The 18,754-nt window shown below is 39.9% G+C and overlaps 1 protein-coding gene across 3 annotated transcripts in view; it reads right to left on the bottom strand.

The window, feature by feature from the left end:
• The window catches only part of PAPLN (papilin, proteoglycan like sulfated glycoprotein), a 69,998-nt gene that overhangs the window by 38,679 nt on the left and 12,565 nt on the right, over positions 1-18,754 (bottom strand). For all 3 annotated transcript variants that reach the window (XM_020810168.3, XM_020810169.3, XM_072986195.2), the window contains 6 exons: positions 18,400-18,462; positions 13,989-14,104; positions 6,403-6,463; positions 4,255-4,357; positions 2,437-2,567; positions 351-474 (listed from right to left, as the gene is read on the bottom strand). In XM_020810168.3, the coding sequence (XP_020665827.3) occupies positions 351-474; positions 2,437-2,567; positions 4,255-4,357; positions 6,403-6,463; positions 13,989-14,104; positions 18,400-18,456 (592 nt within the window). In that variant the 5' untranslated portion in view covers positions 18,457-18,462. The remainder of the gene's footprint in view (positions 1-350; positions 475-2,436; positions 2,568-4,254; positions 4,358-6,402; positions 6,464-13,988; positions 14,105-18,399; positions 18,463-18,754) is intronic.

Genomic DNA, 18,754 nt, shown 5'->3' with positions numbered 1-18,754 from the left:
AGATGGTAATAGCAAAGGAAGATAGGGTAAGTCACCCCTGAGTGCACAGAAGGCACTTCTCTGAATAATAGCAGCTACATGGGGAAAGATATAAATCCTGCTGTAAGTACTCCATTGATTCTGGATTGGCTGCATCCAAATTCATATCACCTATAAAACAACCCATCCATGTAATGAATAAAATATGGCCTAAGGCAGTGGCACCAAGCGTCATTCGTGATGCGTACGCTTTGGTTATCAGCTCTGGCTTTGAGTGGCTTAAAGAGCACAGTCAAATCTCTCTCTTGTCCCTAGTCCAAGCACTTCTGCCATCTCACTGAACACTGTGGGGAAGCACCACCCATTTGTACCTTTAGGGAGGTTGGGCACATCAAAGAGGCCTTTCACTTCAAAACAAGCTCTGCCATCCCCACCACACTGCAGGCACTTGTCTTCCTCTTTAGAAGAATCCAGCATGTTGTCACAGCCCACGGCCTGTAAAACAGCAGAGCAAGCCAAAGGCAAATTGGGATGCAAAAGAGAAGGCAGATGATATTTCCACACCTAACACAACTTATATTGACCCTCCCATGTCACTCTAGACACAGCAGACCTTGTCTGATTTCAGGAGGCAGTGAGGGTTGGATCTGGACAAGACTTGGATGGGAGACACATGGAGAATATCAGGGGTCTCTAGAGAGATTTAGGCTCTCACTTGAAACCCTAGAAAACTACTGGTGGTTGTAGTCGACAACACTGAGGTCCAAGGACCAAGGTCTCATTCACTATAAGGCAGTGTCCTAAAGACAAAGAGTTCATGGGTAAACCAGAGACAGACAACAGTTTTGTAAAACAAGGGAAATGGTTTGAGAAAAGTGGCGTATCTTCCCACACAGAACCTCTCTATCCTGGTCACACTGACAAGGACACCTGTGGTCCAAGAAGTGACTTTTCCCATAATCTGTCAAGGGAAATTATTTTTTGTTGCCTCTGGTCACACAGGATTTCAAGGTTCAAAAAAAAGGAAGGAAAAAGAAGAAGAGAAACTTGCAAAATCTGAGGTAAAACGCAGATGAATGTACAAACAAACAGGAACCCCTTCCTTCAAACCACATTCAGGGCTGCATTAACCCATAGACAGGCCCCTAGGCTTTCAGGCACATCAATCTTTCACCCCACTACAGCTTGACAGCATCACCCTGGTATGGTAGGTACTAGATTGCAGTACATTCCCCTATATCCATTTTGAGGGTATTCACTGGAGCCCTAGGGCGCCTCAGGGGAAGACAAAGATGAACCCCAGTCACTTCAGGACCCCTTGGCTTCAGCCTTGTCAGCCTTCTAAATAACATGGCTCTGACCACATTTATTGTTGTTATGTGATTTCAAGTCACTTCAGACTCATGGTGATCCTAATAGGGTTTTCGGAGCTAAATTACATACTGTACATAGAAATGGTTTGCCATTCCCTTCTTCTTGGGGCATCTTGGGATTCTGCAGCTTGTCCAAGGCCGTGCAGGCTGGCTCTTCCCCCAAGAGGCATAGTGGGGAATCAAATTCCCGGCTTCTTGCTCCACCCCAGTTCCTCCAGAAACAGGGGTTGTGTTCCTTCATTCCTCCTTTCATTCTTGTCTTTGTGTACACTCTAGTGGCCATGGCTGCAAGTGCACTTAACTGAAAGCTCAATTAAAGCCAAGACAGGATGTCATTGTTTTGGAATTCAGAACCTTTGTCTACTCCCAGAGGAAACTACGGGTGGGTTGTGGAGGGAGGGAAACCTTGGTTTTTCTTCTTTGATGTTATTAAAAGCTGGGTCTAACGAAGGCCATTCTCACTGGGAGTTGAAAACCCAGGAGAATTACATAATATTGGTGGCCATCACCAGAACTGACATTTTCTTGTTTCAATGTTTTGGCCCTTCCTATGAATGGCGCTCCAAGGATATCCACTACACTCGGTGGCCCTTCAAAAAAGAAAAAAGCAGCTCCTGTATCCTGCCTCTAGTATGCACCCAAAACCCAGAAATTAAAATAAATGTGCTGGGTCTTAAGAAGTAATGTACATCAGAGAAGCAGATCTGCAGGAAATATATACAAAGAAAAGAACCAGTAGTATATAGTTGATAGGATATTCAATAGAAATGATGGAGACCTGAGTTCAAATCCCTGCCTAACAAAAGATGATGCTGGGAAAACTACTGTCTCTCAGCTATGCTACCGTAAGCTGTTTCCAGAGTTGGGATAGGGGAGGGACAGGAAGCAAGGTTTAAATGCAGAACATGGAAGTGCTACATTTTCATACTGCAATTACAATAGGCCAGGCTGATTAGGGGATTCATGGAGTTGTAGTCCAAGGAAATAACTTACAATTTCTGATCCAATAGGCTAAAAAAAGAAAAGTTAAGCAAACAATAGGAAACTGTTTTTGAGAATGAGACAAAGTGAAAGAAATACATACTTGACATACTCCCTCCACACAGATGTCCCGTTTCCCTGGTTCACAGGGTGTCCCATCAGCCACAGCTGCTTTGTGCCTGTAGTAGAAGTTCTCCCCCTTTGGGATGCAATTTAGTTCGCATTTATTGGGTGCTATGAGCAAGGTTAAAAAGCAAAGCATTACTTCATATGCTTCAAAGGCACCTGAATGTTAGTACTATTTCATTTGAGTATGACATTCCAAAAGAACAGGATTTTATTAATGGTCTCATATTTAACAGCATTTGTTAACAAGGAAATGTTTTACCATACTAGGAATGTAAAGTATGGTAATATAATATTTAGCAGAGCTTAGAAAAGTTACTTTATTTGAATATGTTTCCCAGAATATTGCTGACTCCAGGGCCAGCAGTTTGGCTAGATACAAAATTAGGAAGGCTGTAAAAATATTAATGTGAGTTGTTTTCCTATCTGATCATACCCTAAGAGTGAGAAACTGGAAAGTTTCCTGCGATTTGATTCACAGCCTGCATTATGTTTGAAATCGCAGTCAGTGTTCATGCAGGGGCTGTGGATTGATTCGGGAGTTCACCTTTCATACTGGCTGTGATGTGATTCTCATTCCATTCCACAGCCACCCCTTTCCTTCCTTCCTCTGGTCCCACCTCTGTTGGTCTGATGAGGAACTGATGGGGGCATAAATATGAGATATAATAATGGCCTAGCAATGTGATAGGGTGATCTAGCACTAATCTCATATATGTAATAAATGGTTAAAAAGCTCTGGAGGATGAGTAGGGCAGAGAAAAGAATGTGGGGGCAGTCTTGAACATCATGCCCCATCTGCCAACACCACCAAGACACTAGCTACAGACACATTCCACCCCCTGTCTTTACAAAACGTATCACAACAAACCACATGAGGACAAGCCCATTTGAATTGTTTCAGTTTGAAAAAGTAGAAGCTCCTCAGTGGCAGAGGGAAAAAAAACCCACTTTAGGAGCAAAAAAAGCTGGGCCAATTCAAATCAGCCTTAGCATCATGGAACCAGTAAAAACTCTTTCAATTTCACCCGTTTTGTAAATGGAGCAATTCCCACAGTATTTGACCATGTACTTGCAGTCTCAATCGCAACTAGAATAGGCCCACTGAAACAATGGGATTTACAGAAGAGTCGACTCTCTAATCCCCACTGATTCACTGGACCTGCTCCATCTGTGACTTACCCTGCTAAGCAACAGGATTTCAGCCAATATTTTGTCATGTTTTGTGTGCCTGTGTTTGAATTCTCCAAATTAAGCCTCTTATGTGTTATCTGTGCGCAAGTATTAACATCTGTATACAGTTGTTAAATTGACCAAAGAATTATTACAGTGATATTTCAACCCTCTTATACATCTTATGCTTTCTACTCAAAAAGCCTCATCGGTCTTCCATCCATCATTAGTACCACAGACCAGAATGACTGTGGACTAGGAAGTGAAGAAATGTCTGCTCTGCAATGTAGAGAGATGAACTTTTCAGGAGCGGAATTCATTGTCAACACAAGCATTGTCAACAGAACCCATTTGAATTAGCTGGACAAGTGGCAAGGAAGTGTGAACAAGGCCAGATGTTAAATATAATCTCAAATGGTATTGAGATTGACTTCGGAGGAAGACCTACAAACAGTTCATGGTCTTAATGGCTTTTGTGTTGCCAAGCTGACAGATCCTGCAAAATCTTTTCCTACAACCCCTGCAAAATCTGATTGAGATAAAAGCCAGTTTGCTTTTTCTCAAAATGTGTGGTGTCACTTAAATGGAAGAATAATTGAGTAAGTGTAAAACTGTCTATTACCTCCGTAATAAGGAAGCCATTTGTATCGCTTTCCCTGGAATTCTATTCCATCAAATTCAGCACATTGTTCTGCCCGAAAATCTCTGCTCCCCCCAGGGCAGTTCTAGGAAGAAGAACAAAGAAGTCTGTTATTTGAAACAAATTCTCACATGTAAAAAGATGAGCAACAAATTTTGAACAAATCTTTTGAGTGTGGTTTTCTGTAGTTTGCCTAGCTTATGAGAAATAGCTCAGGATCTGCTTCTTGTACGCTTGCTCATTTCCAACAAATCTTTGGCTTTCTTTCTTTTTCTTTCTTTCTTACATTTGTATACCTCCCGACTTAGTGCTGTGCACTACTTGGGGTGCTTAACAACGAACATAAACAATATATCCTCCTCTCCGTTCCCAACAATATGATTAAGACAAGCACAGCCACACTAAAATAATAAGGTCAAAAATATTAATAAAAACAACTAATGAAAGTAGTAGAATAAGTTAAAACAGAATCGCATGGTCACCTCAGAGAAGAATGTCACAAAACTTTTCAATGAATAATTCAGTCTTTAACAGCCTTTTGAAAGTAATCAAGGATGGGGCTTGAAGATCCTCAAGGGAGAGCCTATTACATAATGATGGGGCCACAACTGAGGCGGCTCAATGTCTAATGTATCATCAGCATGTAGAGGTAGCTAGAGGTAGCGCGGTGTAATAAGCAGGTTGAGGGACTAGAGAGAGGTGTCTGGGTTCAAACACCTAGTCAGCCACAAGCTCATTGGGCAACTATGGGCCAGTGGTCCCCTAGTACCCTTGGCCTTTAAAAAACTGTGAAAACTATTAAAAACTCTATTATCTTTCTGTCAGGGTTCTTGAATGAGATTCTGATTCTTATATCCATCTTCACATCTTCTATTTTACTCCATGTATCACATTCTTTCCTGGGTTTAGAAAAGTTACTTTTTGGAATGCAGCTCCACAGTCATTCAGCTAGCATAACCACTGGTCATACCAGCTGAGGGAATTTGAGGCTGTAGACTTGAAACGTAAATTTCCAAGCTCTGTTTTTTTCAAATGCTATATTGGTTCTCCTTGAATAGCTAGGGAGAGGTCTTACGTTTTTGGTAATCATCAGAAAATGCAATATGTTTTAATGAGTCTATATTACATGTTTCTAAACTTGTTCACATAGTCATGGGGGGTCTGTTCAAATACTACATCTTCCCCTACCTACACATAGCCTCTACGTATAGTTATTCTGCCAATGTTTCTTGGTCATTTTTCACCTTCATTCGTTCACTCAATGCATAGGCAAATCAGAAGTTGAAATTAGTTAAAGAAATATTATCCAGGAAGAAATGATTGTTCACACGATCTGTCATTACACAGGACAATTCAGGAAGAAATGTGAAGACATTTACTCTCTGGTTACAGGAGTTGTAATGACTATGGTTGTACAAAACATATTCAATAAAATATAAAATCCTATAAGCAAGTTAACTGCAGAAAAATGAATAAAATATTGATCACACCTCTATATTTCATGCTTGCTAATGTTAATTAATTCTGAAAACTTTCATACTCATGCATATTCATGGCTATATTCACAACTCCTAACACAGAACAGAACCCTTCCTGTCACCTACAAGCATGCATTGACAAGGTGAGAACAGTGTCTTTTTTTACCTTTCATCTGTAACTAAATTTGTTTATATGTCCGAATCATTCCCAAATGTTAATTTTTAAATAGTCTTTAAGTCATTTATTTATGTTATTTATTTGATTTGTTTATAGACAGCCCTTCCCCTGAAAAAGGGACCCAAAGCAGCTTAAAATATTAAAAAGAATAGAATTAAATACAAAATAAGTTTAACATTAAAAACAATTAAATTATAACGTAGTTCAAATACAACTGAGTAAGTAAAAACAAGTAAACACCAAAAACTATCTTAACTTAAAAAAATGCATTCAGGGACTCAATCATGATTGCTAAAAGCTTGCCTGAGAAGATGGGTAATTTCAAAGACAATACACCAGGTGAAGGTAATTACTGGTGAAATGAGTTGTTCAGTAAAAGCTGAAAATCAAGATGATGATGAGCAGGTGCCAGATGTGGCCACTGAAAATGATTCAGTTCTTCAAGGGAGAGAAAGAGAACTCATCAAAGTTTACCTGGATATTGCATGAGCGATAGCTTCGGGTTGGTCCTATGCAACTGGATCCACCATCTGTCCTGAAAGACAGACCAACAGTCAGTAACAGCTTGTAAAAATATTATAAATGCAAGAATTATATTAAGTATTGTTTTTCACTTCCTAACAAAGCACTGGTAGTCACTGAAGTGTTTTCTGTAAGTGGCAGTTGGTTTAAGGATCAGTTTTCTTGTGGGGAACAAAATCGCATTTGGATAATAACATTCCCAGTTCAACAAAGTATTATAAACAATGAGCTGTGATGTGATTTCTTCCTCTCAAATAGCCAGCTTCAGAAGAAAACTCCTGGTTTGATAAAGCAGTTTCCTACTGTAGCTGAACCAAAGAACTGTGTTTTACTTGCAGGCAGTGCTTCCCTTGTGGAAAATCTGGGCTTTCCTAGTCCACATACAGAATATTTTGTGCATGGCTGGTGCAGTTACTTCTGGTGGGATTTGTTGTCAGTGTGTAGATTCACATCCTATTCAGATATTCCTGATCTGTATCATGTGAACACACAAGGACCAGGAGCACACTAGCGCTAGTTCCCTTTGTTGTAATTTCCATTACTGAGTGGAGGATGACATTCTGAAGATTACAGGCTCCTGCCATCCACTCCATTAGAATATCGGAGTCCAAAACAACATAAGAAGCCTCCAGAGATACAGCCATTCCCAAGGCTTCAGGGGCTCCATATGCAGGGGGGGCATGGAAATGTAGCCACTTTTGTAGTTGTGAAGGAGCATGGTTGGTCTCTGGGGATGATGGGAGTGGTAGTCCAGCACATTCTGAGGGCACCAGATTGAAAAGATTACAGTGGGAAATCTCTCCAGAGCTACGTTAACTAAATCATAATAAGAATGCAGAACACTTTTACTAGATCACTAAAAAACCTAAATAATCAGTGCAAGCTTTCATGAATTAAAATTCACTTCTTCAAGCACCCGCCAGTATCTTGTGAACAGTCCAGAAAAACTATAAATGAATGTCCCAGGAATTCATGTCAGAAATTTGCCAGGTATCTTCTTAAGGTGAGTTTAAAGCTGGTTACAATCAGGTTTTGGGGATTCAGACAGAGATAGCCTGTCACTCTGTGTAAAACTAACTACGCCCCCCGCAACAAAGCTGTGACAGAGCACAAGTAACTATTTTTTCTTGCAATCAAAATGCCCAAGGAACAAAAAAGAGGAGGGTGGGTGGGTGATTATCTGGAACCTCATGGCGGCAAAAGGTGGGCATATCCCCATTTAAAACCCCACAGATGGTCCACATTTGAATCCTCCAGTCCAGACCATCTGTGAGAGGAGATGACTGCCCCTGACCCATTGGACTGGTTGTCGGGGCAGCTGCCCCATGATCCTCCAAGCCACAGTGCTGCCTCCTGGGAAGGAGACAGCCAGCCCCCAAATGGCAGTTGCCACATCGCCCTTGCCCACAGCCCCACCTGGACAACAAATAGGTAAGTCGGGGGCTGTTACTCCTCAGTTGTCGTTCAGGCTGATTGATGTAAAGAGTCCATGTGGTCTGCTCAGCAGTGATGAGGGGAGGCTTTTCTTACTGTCTCCAACACTTCAAAAAAAAAAACATGGCTCCCTTGGTGTTTTTCAAAATCATAATGGACTGTTTTGATGATGGTGGTGGTGGTGGGGGAGGTTTTGGCTTTGGATTGTAGCTATGCAAATATAAAACTAAGAAAACACTTCTTTTGAAATTATCTGGGAGGCACTATAAATAGCCAATCTATATATAAGACACCACTTCTAGTAATTCTGAAAAATCAAGAGGTGAAACTGTGACATGGCTTCAGGGAAAACAAGAACATTTTTTTGAAAACAGTTTCAAGACAGATTGCAATAGTATTAGCTGCCTAGCCTTGTTTATACAACAAGACCAACCTGTTTCATCCAGAATGTGGTATCAAATGGGTGCAGCTCGACCTGCCCTAGCAGGCGCAGGCATTTCTACTGCCACATGTAACATTTTGTCCTTCTCAAGCCTTGCAAAATTACATCATGCTAATAACATCCTTGTGGTGTCTATAATTCTTCTGAATGGAAAAGTACTGGGATTTCAATCTCAGAAGTTAAAATCAGGAGTCCGGCCCATAGCCTGAAATGTTAGGTTTGAAAAATTGTTAAACTTTAGAAATGGGACATTAACTTCTTGATGTCAATGTCTAAAGTTGCGAACATTTAATCTGTGTTTAAAGCATTTAATTTATTAAATTGGCACTATATGTGCAGTAACTTCCACATTAGTCTGATAGATTCTCCAGAAGACACTTGTTACTCACACTCCCCCTTCCAAAAAGGAAGAATATTTATACCTCCCTTTAGAAAATAGTGTAACCTTTGGAATAAAATTGAAATTGCAACACTCAGAAAGCTTTGTTAAAACAGTTAACCATTTCCATTACTTCTCTAGGCTTCTGCAAATGGTAGATTACCGTAACACCATCAAGAGAGTCTAAGCCTTATTACAATATATTCAGTGGGCTGCTGGCCTATTGAATCCTATTGAGGGAGTAGCAGTCCTATTCTGCTCACACCCAGATAAATTCAACTGCAGTGCCTCACGAACTGACCAAAAAACAAACAAGGGTTTTCAACCTCCTGAGGCTAAGGTTTGAAAAATCATGTTCTTAAAGCAAGGTCATAACCCAGCAGCCTCACTGCAAGGTGAAGTTGGGATGTTTTTCGTGCCTCCTCACTGAAAGGTCTCTGCTCACAGAGCCTTAGTTAAAGTGTCAATTCTATCAATGCCTGCAAATCTGACTGTTGAAATGAGACACAAAATGAAATCATTGACTAATGAATGTGGGGGGGGGGGGGGAAGCTACCAAGGATTGGTTTTTTTCCTATTGTTGGGCTGTATTGGTGAGCTGTCAAGCAGAAACAGCTGCATTGCTATATTTTGAATACATTTCTTTCTGATATTCCTCAGTTGGCTACTTATGGAAAAGAGCACATCGTGTTATGCTAAAGTGTGATGAAATTAGCCACATTTATAGGCCAGTGGTTCCAATTTTTGTCCAGTCGTGTTCGACTCTAGGGAGGGGTTCCAAATGCTGGGACTCCTGATGATGTTAGATGATAATTCCCAGAAGGCCGGAGAAACAGCGTAGGCTATTGGCAGTGTTAATTAAGATTTCTGGATATTATAGTCCAAAGGCCAAGCTTGGGCTACCTAATATAAATGCATGTTTAAAGGGAATTGCAGACTCTTTTTCCTTTGGGGAGTGATAATCTGGACTGACACAATCCTCACTAAAAAGAAGCATATAACTAAACTTTATTCCTCTTATGTTACTTTTAAAAATGTTATTTTAAAAAATAGATCTTTGAGAGCCTATTCACAGCGTTGGGTCAGAAAAGTAATGCATTTAATGTTGATGCAGTTTTAAACACACTGGCTGAAACCCTGTTACTAAGCATAATAGGCCCCTTGAATCATTGGAAGTAGAGATGGGCATGGATTAAAAAATTTATCACCAAATTCATTCAAAATTGCTGATTTGTTGATTCATATTTGTATGAATCAATGCCCCCAATGCAATGAATGTTTAGCAATTTTTGATTTGTCAATTTGTTTGTCTATAAACACTCCCCCAGGCACCTAGAGATATCAAAACTGCAGAAAAGCTTCCCATGATACTCCTCTACAATCCCTTCAGGTTTGGTCAAGACTGGGTTTCAGATGTCAATGTCATAAACTCATAAAAAGGGCCCCTGAGAAAGATCCCCCCCAGGCACCTAGAATCATCAAAATCACACAGAAGCTTCTGCTGACTCTCCTCTAGAATCCTTCCAAGTTTGGTGACAATTGAGTTTCCCCATGTCAACTGCTAAAGGGCACTTTTATTGGGGGGACTTACTTTGTGGGAGTATAACTTGGATGTCTGAAATCCAATCTTCCTCAAACATGGAAGGATTGTAGAGGAGAGTCAGGGGAAGCTTCCCTGTGATTTTGGTGTCTCTAGGTGCTTGGGGGCAATTTTATATGGTTTTCAAGTAAAAAATGAATTGACAAATCAATTTGTCGATTCATCAGGAAAAAAATCATAAATTTCTAATTCATAATTTGTTGACCTTAATGAAGCATGAATCAAAATGAATCACCATTTTTCTCATTTGTACCCATCTCTAATTGGAACATGTGGAGGGGTTGACTCACCAAATTCCCATTGATTCATTGCGCAACTTATTATACAAAGCAATCAGATTTCAGCCAGGTTTTCCTGGTTCTGGTTCAGAATCAGTCATCTTTTAAAAATATCTTTATTTTTATAAAACAAAAAGAATAATTGAATGTAGTTTGTATGTTAATTTTACATCATGTCAAACAACATCTCCTTTTTTCCAACATCAGTGGATGCTGTTTTGTCCCTTCAGCTCTGCAATGGATGCAGGAGAATGGACTGAGGCTGAACCCGGACAAGATGGAGGTCCTGAGGGTGGGTGGACCTGCCATCGGTGGTTTGGGAAACTCCCTCTATTTTGGGAGCAGCTTGGTGTCCATCTGGATCAGGCGCTTAGCTGTGTCCCTACAGTATCTTGATGTTGGGGTGCTCACCACTCTGGTCCATGTATTTGTAGTCTCGAGATTAGACTACTGTAAGGTGCTCTACATGGGGCTACCTTTGAGGTTGATGCGGAAGCTTCAAATGGTGCAGAACGTGGCAGCCAGACTTCTCACCGGGGTGAGAAAACATCAACTTATCTCTCCCACTCTAGCTGCCCTGGATTGGCTGCCCATTCATTTCCCCACTGATTTCAAAGTATTAATGATGACATATAAAGCCCTACATGGTTTAGGACCTCTATATCTAACGGAACACCTCCTCCCACCTAGATCTACCCAAATCACTTGTTCTAGCCAGGATGGGTGGCTGAGGGGCCTAACACCGAGGGAGGCCTGGGGAGAAAGAACAAGAAACTGGGCCTTCTCGGCAGTGGCCCCTCGCCTCTGGAATAGTCTGCCCACAGAGATCTGCCTGGCTCCCTCGCTGTGTGTTTTTAAGAGCAAACTAAAGACCTGGCTCTTTAGGCAGGCTTTCCCTCCTGTCATCATTTAATGACTTTCCCATTTTGAATTATATTGTCACTGTTGCCAATTATATTGCTTTTGCTTTTATGTCTTATTGTTAGCCGCCCAGAGTAGACTTTGGTCTAGATGGGTGGGGTATAAATCAAATAAATCAAATAAATATATAAATATTAACAATTAACAGTTCAGCTACCCCAAATTTAAACAGTTAAGTCTTTCAGAATAGCAAAAGCACAAAAAAGGGGGACGAGATAGACATTATGATCTGGAGCCTGAGTCAAATGTCACATTGGTCTCCACTGATGAAAATTCAATCTACACATTTTTGAAGCACAAACCTGTTTCTTGGGGTCCTTGATGCCCTAAAATTTTCTTTTTAAAAAAATTCATAAGTGATATATTGCTATTTTTCTGTCTCTTCCAACTTAGTCAATGCACAACCTGGTGGTATATGTAAGCTGCAGCCCTTCCTTCCTTTATTAAAATGTTCACTTCCCAATTCCTTTCTCCACTTTCTGTTTTTCTTTCCCTCTTTTCCTTATCTCCTTCTCCCCTTTTCCTTTCCCTCCTTTATTCACTAAATCCCTTTTCATTATTTCCCTGCATATCACTCCCTCTCAGTTCTTGGCTTTCATTTTTCTTTTCCTTTTTGAACAGCACCTGGAGGAGGAAGCAGATTTTAAAATATTTTCCAAGTATTGTGAATAACAGTTAAAAAGAGAGAGAGAGGCGTTAATGCCATGTTCTTTCTTCCCTCAAACAATTCCAAGCAGGAAGCATCTCTTTCTCTGGTCAAGACCTCTTTCCCCTTTCCTTCCTTACACTCACAAGGAGGGGGAGGCTGTCTCCTTCTAAGCAATGTACAGTATATGTGTTGTTTTTGTGGCTGCTGCTCTTGCTGCTACATGACATTTATCAATATCGCTTTTAAAAAATTTTTTAGACGGGTACAAACACAGTGACCATGAAGTACAAAGTAAATAAATCAACAGCAATGTTCACATACACTGAAACGATAAAAATTGAGGTGATACATGATTGGTACATTTTGAAATAAACCAGTGGTGGTGGGAAAATCCAATTGGCTGGCCACATGAATTGATCTTACCCATGTGTCAGGTGAACAGAAATTTATAGAATGATTTAAGCCAAAGCAGAATTGAGATTACTGGGGTTCTTTTGTTATATGTGATTGAGTCCTTGGAGGTTTTCCTTTTTTGCCCCAGAAAAAAAGGAGCGGTTTGTAAGAGAGGAGTGAATGGGTACAGATGAAGCCTTAGAGCTTGTATTTAGACACACCTAATGCAGAACTTTCAAGTTGTAAAAATGTTTTATGAGATTAGCTAATTGTATGATCCTTAAAACAACCATGTAAAGTAGTTATAAAGTGTTATAACCTCATTTCCACCCTGTGTTCACAAATGGGGAAACTGAACCTGAAATTGTATGTTACTGAAGGTATCTTGTGATTTTGTAGCAGAAGTGAGATTCTATTCAGGAATTTTCTCATACATGGACATGTGTTTGGCAAGCTGCTCAGTCTCTTCACCACCACCAAACTATATACATTTGCAAGTGAGGTGAAGATACTTGTACAATCAACCACAAATGCCTTCTTTACTGCATACTGTGGTATGGACGAGGATGCATAGTTTAAAATGGTCATAGTCACTAATATGTATTTGTTGTTATGAAATGTCAAATCACCTCTGACTTGTGGTGACCCTATGAATGAGCTATCTCTAAAATCTCTTGTCCTCTACAGCCCTGCCCAGCTCTTGCAAACTCAAGACCTTAGTTCCTTTAGGAAATCAGTCCATCTTGTATTTGGTCTTCCTCTTTTCCTGCTGTCTTCAACTTTTTCCAGCATTATTGTCTTTTCTAGTGAACTCTGCTTTCTCATGATGTGCCCAAAATAGAACAGTCTCAGTTTCATCATTTTTGCTTCCAAAGATAGTGCAGACTTGACTTAATCTAGAATCCACTTGTTCATATTTCTGGCAGTCTAGGACACCTGTAAAGCTCTCCTCCAGCACCACATTTCAAATGAATCAGTTTTTTTCTTCACTGTCCAGCTTTCACACCCATACATGGAGAGTGGAAATATGGTGATCAGAAATATAATAGTGTGGATGACTTTATTATATTATTGATAACAAATACAGTATATAAATATAATAAACACTGATTTGTGAATGTTGTGATTTTACATGCATTTAGACCACACAGACTTTTTTGTAATGTATTTTTCTCTGACCACACTACTTACGATTGCCCTCTAGCTACATCTGCTTGTATAAATATGACTGCCCACTTGGAAAAACACTTTTGAAATGAACTGTGACCTATAAAAACTTGAGCTCTTAAATATATATGTATTAATTATCACAATAGCACAAGAATCTTTGCTGTTTTTCTCTTTGGACAGCACATGGTAGCCGAAGTCAAGTATAGTTCTGACTGTCAAGTAAAATTGTGATTTAGGCAGGCAAGAAATGTAGGCAAATAAAAAGTCCTTACCTTTGTGAATAGCAACGGCGGTGCCGTAGGCTGACACCCCCACCGCAGCTCCGGCTACATTCACCCCATTCTCCCCAGCTTCCCCAGGAATCATATTGCCTCTTTGCTTTAGGAGCCTGTGAGAACAATTCAGTGAGATGTAGCTGTTGAGAGGGCCAACATTTTAGAGTCTAAAAGCCATATAGGGAAATTGGAATAGGGTAGAGAGACATAAGACGCATCTTCCTAACTAGTGTCACACACACCCAGCACCCAGGGTGAGACAACAGCCACCCCAGTATCCTCACAATCATCCTTCTCCTTGGGAAACTCTAAAGTGACATTAGAGTAGAGACACACGGCCGATTATTCCTTTTGTTTATTTCTTTCAGGTGCATCTCAAAATCACAACCCACAGTTTGGCCAGTTTAATTGGTGAGAGGTTAAATTTCTGCCCTGGGGCCCTCTAGGAGTTCCACAGACCACCAAAGTCTCCCCAGTGCAAAAGACAAAACAGGAAATGGCTAGAAATACACAACGTTTGTGACCTGTCTAAAAAACAGCCACCCAATTCTAGTAATACAATGGGCTGCTGAACCAAAAAGTCCTAATCTTCAGAAATGTTATAGCACAGATGTATTGCAGACAGAAAACTTGGTGAAAAGGTTGAATGGCATCCAGGAGAATGAGAAGAACCTGAATTTCCAGTGCAACTTATACATAAAGAATATAAATTACAAATAGAATGTGAACAGCATATTTAAAAATTAATCCCTACATTAAAATATTTGTGGAAATGGATGCATCTTTGTCTGGTGCTAATATGATAGCAATATTGGGTGAACCTCTCTGGGGAGTAAATTTGACAAATAGGATTCATGGCCACTCTCCGATGGTCACCAGCTTTTATCTTAGAAAGCAAGAGACATGGAGCGATACCAGGACCAGTTCTGAAAATCGGAAGTTAAAAGATCTCAAGCAGATTCTTCTAACCTGGTATCCAGCTGCACCTTGACCACAACTGGTTAAAAAAATAAATAAAAGCCCATTGTTACTTTTCTTTTCCTGTTTCTCTTCACAATGACTGAAAATATTGACAGAGAATGAATATATCAGCATTACTAAGAGCATTATGGATTCCACTTCCAAGCCAACTGGAATTTATAATGAAAGTGTGGATGCTGTAGCAAAATTTTGCAGTGTGGACTGCTCCTGCCCTTGCTTCCAGCCACCCAGTCATGTTCTTTTTCCAGGATATTTTATTCCATTTCTTCATATGTTCTTCCTCTAAAACACACCCCATGTTCTGTGTCAACTGAACATACACAGTCCTCACTGGGCTCTTTTGCATCTGGCAGAATTCATGTATTTGAGCAGGATGCTTGGTTTAAAAAAATTTGATCTGGCTGCTGAAGTATCACAAGTGACTCTCTGCCTTGCTCTGTTTAGTGGATATAGCAATATAGTGCCAAGAGAAAATGTGGTTTCAGAGGCCAGTTCTGGCAAGGTTAAAAACAAACAAGAACAAAAAATATCCTATTCTTTGTTTAATTAACGTTAATTTAAACTAGTTAGTACTGGTCTTTTAGCATTTTCACAGCAGAAGCAAAGAGATAAAATGTTAAATGCGCACATACAAGGACAAGATGCCTTATTTGTTTTTATTGATGAACAAGGAAAACATGGCAGTCTTTTTTGGTGTTTGTCTCGTGAAGCGATGGAAGTTTTATAATATGACCAACCCTGAAAATTACAGTGTGGAGGTTTTTATTCTACTATCACAGCATGTATGTGAAGACTGTAAATCCTGTTTGCCCTTCGAGGATAAGAAGAAATTACCAAGAAGCTGCTGAATTAACAGATTTGTAATGACAGTTTTCTTCCTTGCTCACCCTATTCAATCTATCTTAAAAGTCGATGCAAAGACACCTATTTAGTCCCAATAATTTCTAGAGTTTTGGCTGGTGCTTTTGACCCTCTGCCCCCATCCGACTATATTGGAGCAACGTTTATTAGGAAATGACCTCACGAGTTTTGCCAAGAAGGAGAGGTTAACTGGATTCTAACCAGTAACTGCATACAATAACTTTGGTAGATCCTTCTCAGAAAAAGTAACAACACTATTACAATTAGTATCACTGTGGCTTAACAAACCAAGTAATCAAATTACTAGGGCCACTTTTGTTCTAGTACAAATTGCGTCGCTGGCAAAAAAAAGATTATGAGAGACAATGGACTATGAAATATTGTTAAGAGATCCATGGAGAAAAATGGAAGGGGAAATGTGTCAATGTTGATGCATGACAATTACCTTAGGTTCGGTTCCTTTCTACCCTTAATTCTAAGGACATTTACTTTTAGGACTAATTTAATTGCATTTCACCTACCAATAAAGGCCAAGACAGATGAAGTACTTATGATGTGAAGATAAATAACATCATGCTCTTAGTATGAATTAAATCATTGCCCTTGCTTTTGTAATATGAAGAGCATAACATCCTTGGGATGAAGGCTGGAAGCAACAAGAAGAACAAGAAGAAAAGCCATGGACTGGACCAAAGGCCTGGTAATTCCACTCTCTGTTCACACAGTGGTCAACCAGAGGCATATAGGAAGTCAGCTAGCAAGACACGAGGGCAATGCCAAGTTCTTCCCTGTGTTCCTGAGTGACTCTGTTCAGAGACGTTCTTCCTCTAATATAGTAGGTAATAATTTCATAGCCTTAGCTACTAACCTATATCGAAAATAGGGAAATCACGAGCCAGTGGCCCCCAGCATCCTCTGAAACAAATCCCTTTTCATATTTCCAGAGTGAAGTGACCTCCGGTTGCTTCTGGGTTTGCAAAGCATATCCCCCAGGCCTAAAACAGGCCAGGGGTGGGGGAGGCTAGCAAAATTGCTTTCCATACTCCCAGAGAATGAAGGGGTCTTCTTGTGTAAAAAAAGAAAAAACAAAAACAAAAAAGAAATTGATCAAATCAATCAGAGGGATTGGTTATGGGAAGTTGATGCCTTCTAATGTCTAACTGAGGTATGTGTAAGTCCTGGATCTTCAGAAGTTGTTGGCCCTTGGCCTCTAAGAAAACTATATGTTATGAGGGAAATATGGGATTCTCAGGAGATCTCCAATCAAGACACTGGCTAGATTTACAACCATGTTATACATTATAGATAGTCCTCATTAGAAATGAAAAATCCAGGAGTTCAAATACTCCTTCAAATAATCAGCGAACTAGTCAAAAATCAAAGCTAATTTGTAAACTACAAGGAGGTGTAAAATCTTACTGCTATAAGCTATAGTTTGGCTGTCAGAACACACTACTTAGCTTTGCCAAAATTACTGTATCATCTTCTTTCTGACCATGTTGTGGATCAGCAAGAGACTTACTAGTTTAAAAAAACAAACAAACAAACAAAAAACTGACAACCCATGAAGAGATTTTATGATCAGGGAAACTGTATCATCCAGATCTTACCTCATGATACACAAATGTGGATCACACTCACTACCATGAATTAGTGATAAGGCCTCAAAGCACTCAGTCAATGAAAAAATATGTCATTTCCAAAATGACTGATTCTTTGCCTCAGTGAGATAGCTTGTTTGCAAAAAGCTTCGAAGGTGAATAAGTATTTCTAACATATACAATAACCGTACGTGTTATCAAGGAAATGCATTTGTACAAAACAGGAACCTCATGGACAAAGGAAGGTAAACAAAATAGTGACAGCAGAATATGAAAACAGAGGATATTTCAGGAATATAGAGACTACATTAAATAGCAGCATTATTAATATTCAGATGTCAGCTATGGAAAAGTCAGTGCTTTGAAAGCAGAAGTAAATAATCAGGGAACAATTGAGTTGGAAGGGGCCTATAAGGCGATCCAAGTTCAACCCCTGCTCAATGCAAGAATCCAAATAAAAGCAGATCTGACAGATGGTTGTCCAATTTTCTCTTGAATGCCTCCAGCTACCTTGCTTTCTAGTTATTACTGCATTGTTTTGATGGTGCTTGCAGAGTGACCATTTTATAATCTGCTCCAGAATTTTCCCTGAGGTTGTCAGACTGATTGGTCTGTAGTTCCACATTTCCTCCTTTTTTGCCCTTTTTGAAGACAGGGACAATGTTAACCCTCCTTTGGTCATCTGGCAATTCATCCACCCTCCATGATTTCAAGAAAACAAAGGCAGTGGTTCTGGTATCTTTCAGCCAATTCCATCAATATCTTTGGAACATAGTTCATCTAGTGATTACTACTTATGGTCAGTTTCTGGATGGTTATCATGACTGGTAGTCATTAATAGCCTTATCCTCCATTATCCTCCATTAATTTGTAGATTTTACAAATTAATGGAGGATATTGCCTGTGTTTCTTTATCCTGTTCTGGTTCTAAAAACAGCCACATACAAGAACATTTCAGTACTTACTGCTGGTGTGGAAGAAGGCATCACCACAAGCATAAAGAGAAGGAACAGAAATTCCATTGTGTCCTGTAAAGAAGGGAGAAGAAATCTAGTCACAAGGGAAGACCAAGACCACAGGGCTGGAATCACTTTTATTCAAAACATATTTAAAACTGCCAGTTCTAGGATAGGGACTGGAATTGGGCAAGATAGTATTTTTAAGATCTCGTGTTAAGTGGATCCACCACTTCCTCCTTCTCACTATTATCAGTGCCTTTTCATTTGACTTCTTCCTCTGGGCTCAAATAGAAAGAGAGGTGCTGCTGATTCTCTTTACTCCTCTGGATGCTTGTTTGTTTTGAAAGGTCAGGTGATACAG

Source organism: Pogona vitticeps, chromosome 1 (genome assembly GCF_051106095.1).
Source record: "Pogona vitticeps strain Pit_001003342236 chromosome 1, PviZW2.1, whole genome shotgun sequence".
NCBI classification, from domain to species: domain Eukaryota; kingdom Metazoa; phylum Chordata; class Lepidosauria; order Squamata; family Agamidae; genus Pogona; species Pogona vitticeps.
The sequence above is the reverse complement of the archived record's forward strand: the minus strand, read 5'-3'. Positions and strand labels throughout refer to the sequence as shown.